This window comes from Anoplophora glabripennis, unplaced genomic scaffold, assembly GCF_000390285.2.
Source record: "Anoplophora glabripennis isolate ALB-LARVAE unplaced genomic scaffold, Agla_2.0 scaffold19, whole genome shotgun sequence".
NCBI lineage: Eukaryota > Metazoa > Arthropoda > Insecta > Coleoptera > Cerambycidae > Anoplophora > Anoplophora glabripennis.
In genome coordinates this window covers 1,888,036-1,901,613 of record NW_019416327.1, presented here as the reverse complement: position 1 = coordinate 1,901,613, position 13,578 = coordinate 1,888,036, and the positions used below count along the sequence as shown (strand labels likewise).

General features: G+C 31.2%; 1 protein-coding gene across 3 annotated transcripts in view; it reads left to right on the top strand.

The window, feature by feature from the left end:
• The window catches only part of LOC108914933 (protein TANC2), a 376,447-nt gene that overhangs the window by 259,375 nt on the left and 103,494 nt on the right, over window positions 1-13,578 (top strand). Inside the window, exon 2 of one of the 3 annotated variants that reach the window (XM_018720865.2) lies at window positions 5,102-5,366. The exons of the other annotated variants lie outside the window; for them this stretch is intronic. Coding sequence (XP_018576381.1) covers window positions 5,309-5,366 — 58 coding nt within the window. The 5' untranslated portion in view covers window positions 5,102-5,308. The remainder of the gene's footprint in view (window positions 1-5,101; window positions 5,367-13,578) is intronic. 3 annotated transcript variants of the gene reach the window in all.

Genomic DNA, 13,578 nt, shown 5'->3' with positions numbered 1-13,578 from the left:
TTTGTTTCGTGTGTCGATTGTAGCGTTGTCGATTTCGTTTGTAGACACGGACTTGGTGTTTAATAAGATTTATTGCAGGAAGTTGTCCATCTAAATCAGTGGCGCTTGAAATGGTCCCCCAGGAGAATTAATAGACCTCTCGAATTTGTCGTTCACTTTTTTCCTACACAAATATTAAACACATTAATCAGTGCGTTGTTTTACCAGACATTTCTAAGATCTAAAGGATGGATAAACACGACTACACCGAAACAAACGCCAGTAATATAGAAAGATATATTTGAAATTGCGGCTAGTCGTCCTCTATACATTTTAAATGTTTAATTGTTTTTTTTAGACTTTCTCTATTAAAAAAAAATACTTTCTTGGTATTCCGTCAATTTCAATCAAACTTATCCTTTTTTGGCAAGCAACTAAATGTATTACATAAGTATTGCTTTCATTTTTAACAAAACAGAATATCAAGTTCTGCTTTCGGTCATTTTAACAACCAAAACATTTCACGCTGTACAGCTTTACCTTCACTTTCTTCATTGTTTCTTTTTTGCAATTACCAAACACAATTATAGTTTATTATGTTCACAAAGGTAAACATGCAGAAAAATTGGTCAAACAATTGTGAGACGTAGTCGGCTATGTTGTTGACACACTTATGTACAGAAACTTTATATTTACTACTACGAAGCTTAGGCATTTATGGCTGTCTAGCGGGTTACTTATATTAAAAATTCTTACCCGTATGGTTAGAAAAACAATTTTACGACTGAAATACTTTACTGGTACTTAAAATAAAATGTTATCTGGTATATATTATTTTATGATGGTAGAAGTGACTGGTGTAAGTTACAATACCTGTTGAACGCAACTTGTTCGATAGATAGGGTGCATTTTATGTCTAATGTTTTTCAAAATATATGCTTTTTGTTAATATTAACATGATCGAAGTGTTCATAAATTAGAGGATAATAGAAAACTTTTAAGCTCTATAAAACACCGCCAGACTTCTTCCAAAACCAATAAAAATCCAAATTTTAACATCAAACGGCAGTGTTCCAAAGACTTAAAAATTGCAATTCAAAAAGTACAGTGAAATATCTTAAAATTATAAGACTTTCACTTAAATTGGAATAATAAGTGCATATTATAAGTTTTTGATGAAACTACACCAAGAAAGATGAAATTTTAAGACTTCAGTGTTGAAAACATTAATGATTTTTACTAAATATAACCCCAATTATCTATTATCCTTGTATAATATTTTATTTTCTCCCATCAAAAAGTTGTTTAATTAAGACATCAAACGTCTCGACTCAACGACATCTTTTGAAAATAATTATGCTCTCTATTTTATCTCGATTACAAATAACGTGTCATTGAGTTTAATTATAGAATCCGGCTTTATCAAAAAATGCCCTGCGCTCGTTATAATTGATGCGCTCCCAGAAGTATTAAAGGTAATAAACATTGACGATGAGACATAAAGCCGAACAGTAGGAAATATAATGTAAATACTTCTATTTATATCTGGAAGATCTAGCAGCTCATTAACATGTTTAATTAATAACATTCCACAACAGTTAAATCATTGCAATTGTTTTACATCATAATATCATAAAACTCAAGGCAGTCTCGTATTTCTTTTCTTTTAACGGTATTTTTTACCTAAAGAAGGTTGTTGATATAAATTTGAAAACAAATGTTTCCTTATTTCTCACTTTCACTACATTGCACTCTGTATAGAAAATCCATTTAAATTATTTCCATGTAACTACTAAAAAGAAATTGATTTCTAAACTATTTTCTTTAGTCACTTTTGAGTCTATGGAGAACAAAAATTTAATTCGTACCACAAAAAAAAGCTTAAAAATACAATGAAACGTTGCTCTTTCTATTGTTACCAAATTCAAATATCTTTTCAAATAAAATCTTCCTACTTTTACACCCATCAACCATCCTACTATATCCATTTGGGTATTCTATATGCTTATAAAATCGGCTATAAATAACCATAATAAAGTTTCACAAATTTTATGCTTATTTGGGCAATTTTGTAGTTTAAAATCAAGTTTAATTTCCTGACGTTATTTTTACAAAAAAAAAATAGATAAAAACTGATGTATGATCCAGAAAACTATCCACATTTAAATATGCGTCATTCAGCAAGTTGTACCACTTGTATTAGATATATCTTCCGGAATATATGTTTCCTGGATCCTATTTCTGCCTTGTTTTGCTGACAAACAAAAGGCGACAAACTTTCACTCAAAGTTAACAAGCTTATCTCAAAGAGACACCTTGAAAATGCTTAATCTTAATTCAGGTGTTGTCTTTGACCTTCAAAATTGGTCGAATCAAAAATATATATTCATGTGACTCGAATTATTCATTAGACAAAGTTTCGTTGACATCTCACCATCTTATATTTAAATAAAATTTGTTTTGATGAAAATAATTGTTCAGGTATTTCGACGCAGCGAGATTAAATAAATAATTGTTTTATGTATGTCCTGATAGTATCTGCTCAAGATATCTTAGGTTACATAACGATGATATATCAAACATACAAATCAATTTTAATTGGGCCTACCTCTAGCTTTTTGATCAGTCGCTACTGTATAGATAGACCGGATTGAATTAGAAAAAAAATCGTTCGTCTTTAGATGTAAAATAACTATACTTATTAAAATTTATGCTTCAATAAATTATAATTTTTATTAGTAGTGCAGGAATTCGATATTTTAATTATACATATTTATGTGTTTAACAGTCCAGAATTCCAAACATTTTCTATTGGCATTTTTTAAACATTGATGTTTCTAAATATAAATTGCCAAAAAAAATTAATATCCATTGTAAACAGAATGTCATTATCTATAATTGATCGCTAGACCAGATGATTTATTGGCAAAAAGATAGCATAAATATTATTGTCTCGTTTAATTTTGTCAATTGTGGGACAAACAAAAGTAATAGAGTTTTACGTGGTTTGGTTTTAATTCATTTCTGAAGAATAAACATTTTGCTAATTATTAGGTAAATTAAAGTACCAGCTAAAAATAGTTTAATTTAAATTAACATAAAACATTATAAAGGCGGGACACTGAAAAGTAACGTTTTTATGTTTGCCATCGGAAATGACGTCTAATACTGCACATACGAAAACACACAAGACTTTCTATTTCATATATGAATATTTGATGTATTTTAAGCACCATGGTGTTTGTTGTCATGTCGTGTCTTATGTACCTTATACTTCCTTAGCTTCAGCTAGAAATCTTTGACCTGCCCTTGTTAGTCTCGGCCTGGGCTCTACGGGGGCGGACCCGCTGTCGGAATCCCTAAGCTCGCGCTAATGCTGTTATTGTAACAATTCATATTAGTATTGCAAGATTGTCACATTTTACACATAGTTGTATGTAAATTTCACTTTTTTGTAACAATCTATATTTTTATATACAGGGTGATTCAGAACTTAGCCAAAAAAAAAAAATTTTGATGTACTCTTACACATACAATTTTGTAAAGAAAACATCAAAAAGGGCAGCCCGAAAATTATTTAAACATACACTCCTGTACGGCATTGGAAGTTGATCCACTGCAAAACCTGACCACGCACAATGCGACTAGCATGACAGGAAAGTGTGATAAAAACGGACAAAAACTTGAAAGAATTTCGCAAGGAAAGAAATAAATATAATTTTATAGCAAATTCAACTGCTTTTGCCGCTACTGTTATTAATTAATAAAATTAATTTTTGGTTTTAAATGATAAAATAATTTGACATACCTGATGTTACAACTGTTCAAAATTTTGTCCACCGACCTGTAAACACATTTGGGTTCGTCTTACTCAGTTTCTACAAACTAACATAAATGTTGTCTTGCTTCACCATAATACAAATGCTTCACCATACACAAATGTTGTTTTGCTATACCCGCAAGCCATTTTTGACTATTTAATAAAAAAAACTATTGTAAACACTATCGCGACGACGATTATAAAATCGGATTTCAGTCTTCAGGCCACATGGCTCTCCATGCGTATTGCGAATGACGCTAGAGACTACGGTTATCCAGCTATGTAATGGTTTAAAGTACTATAACTTTTTCTCGGAAACTGTAAGGATTTTACAAAAAAATATTTACAATATTGACTCCATTTCTCATGCCGCAAGTATAAATATTAAGATATCAATGAAAATTTTGGACAGAACGCCACCTGAAAGAGCAGAAATAGGTCAGCTCATCTATTGTGATTCATTACACAATGTTTATCTTTATCAGAGAGGTGATATTAGAAAGAAGAAAAAATATATTATCCGAAGTTACTTATTTGTGGCATAGTTTTAGTTTTCTCTCTGTTTATTTGTGTATTTTGCCATTTGTGAAAAAATTTAAAAATTAATGAAATAAACTCTTGAGTGAAAAGGGGTTGTTTTTATGAAATAAATATTGAAACTCAAAAAAACAAAAGCAAATATAAATATGTATATCACGCACTTCAATAAGTTGCTGAAGTTTTTCATTAGTTTTTTTAATTTCTTTTCACAGGTTACAAATTACCTAAATATATACAGAAAAAAATGGAAAAAAGTTATTTTTTTGAAAGTTTACGTCATTTAATTATTTCAGTGTTACGTATGTATGTTTTTCATTATAAATTTTTGGAAAAATTATTTGTCTTAGGTAATTATTAATTAATACAGATAACATTGTGAGTGTAATTAATTGCATGGGGGCTTTAGTCAGCAGAGTAGTTGTATCCTACAATATTGCCTTTAGTGGCTTTTTAGCATACCTAAATGAGAATTTAAGGATTTTTTTAGACTTGACTTAAATTAGCAATACAGTTATAGTATAAATACAAAGGTAATATTAAAAATGTATAAAATGTATATTTTATATATTTTCATATTCAATTCATTTTGACAAATTTTGTTCGATTATGGACCCATATTCACCCACAAAAGTCTGAAGTCCAACCATTAAACCTTCAAAGTTCGCCACTATATATTGACATCAACAGTAAGACATGTTCACTTCCCACAACTATTTTTCATCTGCGCCCATAAAGGTTACTTTACCACATTGAAAATTTTAGATACTCGAAACCTTCGAATCCGACTTCCTGTGCCGACAACAGCAGCTGGTGACTTTTACACCAGAAACTCGGGCAGGAACAAAGGAAAATGACAATAGGTGTTTAGTGCACTCTGCTCTGTGTCAAGTGTTAGGTAGCTGCGAGTGAAGTGATAGTTCAGTGCCCCGGCGGGTGTGTCTGCTATGAAAGTAGAGGACTAATAACGCCATGACGAGTCAACTGCACAAGAGCAGACCAGGAAGTGGACTCAGCCTCAGCGTTCTGGGTGAGTTTGCCAAACTATTTGCGGGTTCCCAGAAGTGGCAGTAAATTTCGTATTTATCGCTTGGTAATACGACAAATGCACTCGTTCAGTTTTAATGTCCTACTAGTATATTATTTTGCAATAATCATCCTATTTCGAGATGCATTACATAAGAAATAACGCCAGAGCGTTAGGAATAACGCCCTTGGGAATTGTAGAAACACAATGACTAGAAATAAATGATTTCAGTAATATAAATTACAAGTAACATTTATTAATATCAAGATAGATTAAATGTTAAACTAATGTCGGCTATAGGTCAACATATTTTCAACTTTAAACACTGAATGCACCACGGGTGTTATAGGATAATAATGTCCTCGGTCAACGTACACCCCACGGCGACCATTGTTGTCCTCATAAAATTCTTGATACCGTAATTATCATAACGATACTACATTACACGAGTTGTCCAATACTTTTAGACAGTGGTCCACTAAATTCAAACAAATAAAAGCAAAACTTTATAAATAATATAATATATATATAATAATGATTTTTAAAAACGTGTACCTATTCCTTGAAGTTAATTTTCCTTCTTAAAAAAATAGATGATATATAACTCCCATAATTCCTTGTTTTCATATATTTTAATTTTTTTTAATAATATTCTATACTAATAAACCTTTTTCACAAATTTAAATGTTGCTCTAAATTAGCAGTATACAAGGTGGTTCAGATTTTAATGGACAAACTTCGGTAAAGGACTAAACAACAAAAATTAACATCACTTTGCTCTATGAACATAGGCCATTTATGAGATACAAGGCGTTGAAATTAACAAAAATAAAACAATTTTTTTAAATATCTATAAAACCACTTCATCAAATTTTTATTGAGCACAACGTATTTTTCCAATTTTTATTGTCACAATAAGCCCTAAAAAAATAGTTTAAAGTTTAAAAATGATAAAAAAAATGACTGCGTCCCTATAGCAACACTATCCAATCAATATAATTTCCTTTATTATTGTAATTTTGCAAAGAACTACAAATATGTCTTATTTAATTAACAGTGTAAGTGAAACTTGAAAAAAGGTTCATTGAAACTTTAAACGCATACTTCATATAAAATAAAACCTAAAACTTACGTTACCGATAAAATACGGTTCAGTATTGTTTTATAAAAAAGAATACTATAGGGCGACAAATACATATCTTATGGTTTTAATTTGGAACTAAAAATTTTAAATGAAGTTGGTTTTATATAATTGTTTATTCTTTTAATATACTAATATCTATAGCCATATCAAGTTTTAAATCTGTAATTCGATTATAAAAACTTAAAGAAATATTTATGGAGATATTAATTTTTTTAATTCTATTCATATGTACATTTTGAGAATCTCTGTCCATATTGAAGGTCATCAGTTATGCATGCACACCAATGAATCGCAGTTTTACTAAGTCATATAAGTAGATATCAAGAAAATTATTTAAAATAAGATAAATGTTAAATAATATATATTTTTAACTTCATAATAAAATAAACACCGAACGATTGAAAAATTTATATCAGCAAATTAAAACCAACATAAAGTTAAAATTGCACTATTTAACAGGTGAATGAATTACTTGAAAAACAAATTTACCAAATAACTGCTTAATTAGTTACTGAAAAATAAGGTAGGTACTTAAACACTTAATTAATACAACATATTTTTAATTATCAAACAACCTATCAGCACATTAAAAATAAATTTAGGAAATAGTTTGCAATACACAAATAACGAGTATTAAATTTGAAATGAACAGCACGTATTTCGATTTTGTACAAATTGCTTTAAACAGATAAAACACTTCCCAATGGTTCAAAGATTTCATTTTTATCGCAAAAAACTGTTACTACGTACAGCAAATAGTAACTGCACCACTGTTTTATATATTGTACCTATTTGAGATTCATTGGATTCCAGCTAAAATTTTGTAGTATTTTGTAATATGTACCTACGGAAATGGTAATGTTCCAATAATGAGCAGCACTTTTAATAATGAAACCACCTGCCTCCGTATCAATTCACAATATTACCATAAAATAAAATAATGTGGCAAAAAAACTGGACCCGCATTTTTTTTAATTTCGCAAGATATCCTCTTTAACTGGTAATTAACAAAATAATTAACATATAAAAGTGAAACTTATTTGCCGGACAGCTGTTGACATGCTAGACTGTCTTTTTTTAGTTAGCATTAGAGAGACACAAATAAGAAATTTTCTGTAGTAACATGTCTGTAGTCTACTAAGTCACAGTCGATAGCAATGGCTAAGATTCGAATAAATTTTTTAAAAATCAATTCCATATTTCTATAAGGATTTATTAGCGATACTCCTTGTCCCTACTGTTCGTACTTTCATTGTAAAATAGTATTAAGTGACAAAACTACACATTTTTTTGAGACTGACGCCCCGCTATTTTTATTTTTTTAAGTTTCGGGCTCGGTTTCTGATAATATTTATTATAATTTTCACTTGTATGGATATGCAAAATATTTTTTTTACTATAAAATGCCCTTTTCCATATTTCAATATATTTTTAAAGAATTCGAAACATTCTCAATTGCCTATATTCATTCTATAATTCACTCAGATATTACTTTGTGACATAATTATGATAAATTGAAATATTCTTAGAAAATTATGAGCATCACGAAATAATCTCAATGCATTATTGAGACATTATTGTCTAGATTTTGTTGTTTACGTTCTTTTTGATACTGTAAAATAAATGTGTTTGACATATATTAAATAATATTAATACAAAGTACCCTCATTTTACGGTAGTTAAATTTGTAACTTATAACTATATACACGATTTAATTTTATAGTTACTTTTAAAATGAGACATCACTCGTTTCCGTATTACAGCAAACCATTTTGTCATTTGTATTCATCTGGCTTGAATCCATTATATATTGTCCCGTCTGAGATGCCGTCAGATATGACTCACGAACAATGAGGATAATCTATGTGCATATAAGTATATCTATTGAAGATTTACACCAAACTGGTTGTAGCGTCGATCGGATACATTTGTCTGTATCATTTATACGCTTATTTCTTATTGTACTTTTCCGTCTAGTATTAATCACGACTGGTACATCTTTAATATTAGTATAATGAGCCCGTCTTATAATGCCCAGGAATGTTCGATACGTCAAGGGTTTTATCCGTCCCTTTAATTTTTTGTGGTCAACTAAGATATGGTCAGGTAATGACAGTCGACCATTAATGCCATACCATTTGGATGGGTAGAAGGACCAATCTGTTACATAAGATGAAGTGGAAGGAAAGTAAAAAGGGTTCCCATTACACTAAGATCTTATCTGTATAAGCTGTGCCCTAGATTGGAATTATTCAGACTAACATTTTTTTAAATTGATTGATAGTGGTGTTTATACAGATACATACTTACAAAATAAATATTTAAAGCTTTTTTATCAGTAATTGGTTAATTATATTACTAGGCATTAAATCTTTGGATTTTGGCAGTCGCATAGACATAATAAGTGATAAATGATACTTAAAAAAATGTGTATGCAATATTTTATACGAAACAGTATTTGTTGATGTTATAATATTTTCTAGTTCAGTACCACAATAATTAAAAAATATATATATGTACACATGTTTATAGTGTTATCATCAACTTGTTTTAAAGTTTTATTTATAAGCAGCAACAAACAGCACTGCGAAGTCATTATCCTTTGTTGTTTACTATTTTTATTATCACTTGTGCGGATATCTGCGCGGAATGATATTAAAATCCAAAACGACTTGAAAACATTTCATTTCCTCCGACCCCGCATCATATTGCTTACTTTCAAGATGCCCTGCAGATTTTATATCATTATTCCAACGTCTCTATACTGAGGAAATTCATACCTGTTGAAGCCGATCGTACGTATTGATAAATCGTTTCAAAACCGCCCAGCCCCATATCAATAAATAAGCGTTGCGTTTTGTTCCACTTTACCCGTTCGTACTGAATGAATGCATTCGCCAGGTTACATTCGCTGCCGTACAAAGTATATAATTCTCGAGATAAGGTAATATTTCATAGGTATTCACGTTGAAGGGGCTCGCAAATCGTTGGAGATTTAGCTCAACGCGATGCAATAGACGATAGAATCGAAGAGATTTACTTTAAAGACAGTATTAATCCTTCCCTGTAATATCTTAGGAATATTTCTTTTACGTTATAGTCAGTGAAATGATTTAAATTGCAAGATCTGAGACAACTCAAATGGAGCAAGAGTTGCACATCAGTGTAAGGACGAATATCTTCATGAAACCAGGGAATGTCTTTAAAGAAATGCTATTCATATGGTATTCAATAGAAGATACTATTTCAAGTAGATTTATCTAGTTATTAAGGAAGGATGAATAAGATCTTCCCAACTGAAGATTTAACTTTATTGGTGTAGAAGTATAACGCTTATAAACTTCTATTTAACTGTGTCAAAGCTTTAAGAGCCCTATAGGCAGTTTTATCTGTGTTAATCATTCCAGATTTAGCTCGACGAAATGGGATAGACGAGATCTATTTTAAGGGCAATGTCTTCTCCGTTATATCGTAGGTAAAATACAATCAATAAAACAATGTCGCAAAATCTGAAACAATTCTCGAATGGAACAATCATCAGTATAAGGGCATTGCGTATATTAAGGGACATTTTTGTGGCAAAAAGTTACACATTAGTTTCGTTATGCTGTTTAATGGTGCAAGTAAGTCCATCCACTTATCAAAGAAGGATAAACAATATCTTCCCAGCTGAAAAGTTAACTTGAAATTTTTGGTTGATGAGTATCATTGACATTCTATTGAAGGGAATCAAAGCCTTATATACCCCCTACATAGATTTAACTGTACAGCCAAAACTGCCAACACTAAAAACGTTCCATCTGGAACATGGACTCACAAAGACAGTCAAACAGTGCCACAAAACTACAAAGTTGAAACTGGAAGGAATGTCCCGATACATTACCTAATTTTGGTCCATATATGGTTAAGTTGTGTAATGTAATATTCCTCCTCCGTGAATTTTGAATACTTAGGACTTTACTTTCATGAAACTACCATTATTTTTTTAAACACCATCTATTGCATGACAATTCAGTGTTCAAACTTCTCACTTTCAAAAACTGAAAATTCGGAAATAAAGAAATTTACCATGTGGAAACAGACTTAAAAAATAGCAACAAGTTACCGCATGCTACTACTGCAGCGTATCATATCGGGATATGCCATCTTGTTAGGCATTGCCGATCGCCATCTGATAATGGTTGGTACGCGGTAGACAAGTAAGTGACAGACGAGGAGAACTAAAATGAATGTAATACCTTCTAATAGGTGATCTGGCTAGTTGTAAGAAAACATTTAATCAAAAGGAGAGCGCAAGGGGCAAAAACAAAACAAACGGATCCTAGTAATTGAAACTGACGTAAGAAGATTACGTGTAATGTCTACTGTGGACGTGGAAATTGTTATGCCTCAAGGTCCCCCACCGAACGCTCATTAGAGTTTATAATGATACGCTGAATTGGCTTCACAATTAAATTAGACAGTAATGTGTGCGTGATTGTTTGCATTTTAACCAGATGTGTATCGATTTTACTTTCCAAATTATTAATTTATATTATACATTACTTTACATAAACAAGATTTAAAAAAGACATTGACAGTTGAAACATCGTTTCCTTAAAATGTGATGTTCCTGACGACTTCTAGGATGCCTATACTTACCTAGTCCTCAACTTATTCCCAAATTTTTACATGCAACTCTGAAAATTTGGCTGGAAATTCTGCCACTGTAATATTAATTTCTATTATAGTTTTCTTTATCTAATCCTTTACCACGAAACAAAAGATGGTTTTCTTCTTAACTGTATTTTTCAACATTATTCCATAAAAAAGAGAGATTCTTGTTGCCATCAATATTCAATATTCCAAAGAGATTCAGTATTCCAAAGATTCAATATACCAAAAAGATTCAATATTCCAAGAAGATTCAATATTCCAAAAAAAATCAATATTTCAGAGAGATTTATGTTGGCATCAATATTCCAAATAGATTCTTGTTGGCAACAATATTCCTTTTCAACTGATATCATCTGCAAAATGACGTCAACTGGGGTGCTTTTTCAAATTCCTGAAAAAAAATCAAATGGAGCCAAATCTGGACTGTAGATTATAGGATCCAGCTTAGAGAAGTATCTATCAAAGAGGATAACTTAGCTGCTTTCTGAAGTCGTGCGTTGTATTGAATGAGAATATTATTATACATATGATAGAATGTTTTTGATTAAAAGCTATTCGTGTTTAACATAGGTGCTGCTAGTGTAATGACCTTCAGCTTATATTTAACAAGATTAATTCTTGCCTGGCCACATTTTCAACTTAAGACCATTTGCTGTGTTTTTCTTGAGACGAAGAACCCTTTACATGAACTTTTATTTTATTTTCAAAGATTCTGAGAATCTTACTGTATAAACAGAAACATTACTTAACCTTAATTTATCACGAAAAATTGTCAAAACGTTAGACACGTTAATTAGACACTATGCCAGTAAATATTCATTGTTTCCACTTTTCTGCAAACATCTAGAGCTTCATAGACTCTGTAATTATTCATTTGTAAATATTTGAGGACTATTATATCCCCTTGTTAAAAATTACATAACATTGCAAAGTTCCAATTTCATTTGCAACTTTTTTTGTCTTGCGAAAGCAGTTCATAAAACACATAATAAATTCAAATCAAAATTTGACACAAATGAAAAAGCTTGCACATCCAATTGCTTCTATCAATAGATATTTTTTCCAATACCCATCGATTAATTCTTTTGATTTGCATAAAATGTATTAGATAATCTTCTAAATATATTTCTACGTCTTCATTTACTTTTTTTATTAAATTAACTGTTCTCTAATACTCTGTACCTCTTCATGAAAGAGTCGTTAAAGGAACACTTCCAATTAAACTAATCCTTCCTTTGACTTCTAGCAATTCCTTTCATGAATCCAACTGCAATCCAACTTTTATTAACTGAGTTAGTCATGTGTCTGAAGCACATTAACCATACCTGCATTATCTAGTCGACCGTAAATCAACCGTTCCCACACTTAACACCTTGCGCTTACAATTTGGGACCGCCAGACAGAATGGAAAAACAGAAATATGAAATTATTACCACCAACAGGTGGCGTGCGATTGTTAAATTGTGATGGCCGGTTGAAAAATACGTTATAAAATCGTCATCCCTTCTCTGCCATATGCTGCTGTCTGAGTACTTGTTTGTTTTCGTTGGGCATGAAGTTTGTTTGTATATTTGTAAGCTGGTGGGACCAGGAAGCTCCAAGCGTAATATTTGTTATCTTTGTGAATATATGGGCCATATCTTACGGATTCTGTGATTATGTTGGAACAGCACAGAAAAGACATGTGGGTGATAACGAGACAGTCTCCGTAATGTCTCTAGAAGATGTGGTTTCTCTTAATAATATTTTTCAAAAGATAACTTTAGGTCGAGTAACACTACAGCGCTTAGCTCCTTTGGCGTTGAGTAGCTATGACGTATGACCTCGCGTATGACATATACTTTATAGGTTATATCTCACCAACACTCAAAACATATCTGTAGATGATATCCAAATACTTAAATCATTCTTCGGTAGCCTCATCTGACAAGAACTGATAATCTCGAAACATGCATATGACTGGTGACTCTTTCCTAATGAATGATCTTAATTATTTATTAAATATTGGGGGTGTACTTCAATATCATTAGGTAGATAAAAAGAGGTACTTCAAATAATGCGTTCTAGTCAGGTGACTTGGCAACACAAAAGGTCTTATTAAAAAATTGTTCAGAATACTTTAATGGAGATGTTGAAAATTAGTACAACGCACAGCATGGGGATTTCCAAAACCACTGGTGCGTATTGCAGAATTATATCGCTGGTAAAAATAACTTTGTCAAATAATAAGTTGTAACAAAGACTCAGCATTATTGATATAATTTGATAATCCTTAGTTGCAAGGAATGATTCTTTTGTAGCAGGGCATGGACTGTTTGCATATGAAATGAATACAGTTATGTTATTACTACAATTTTGCCCGCACTATGCAAATAACGAAATGTTAGAAGCCCCTAAATGCTCAAAGATTAAGAG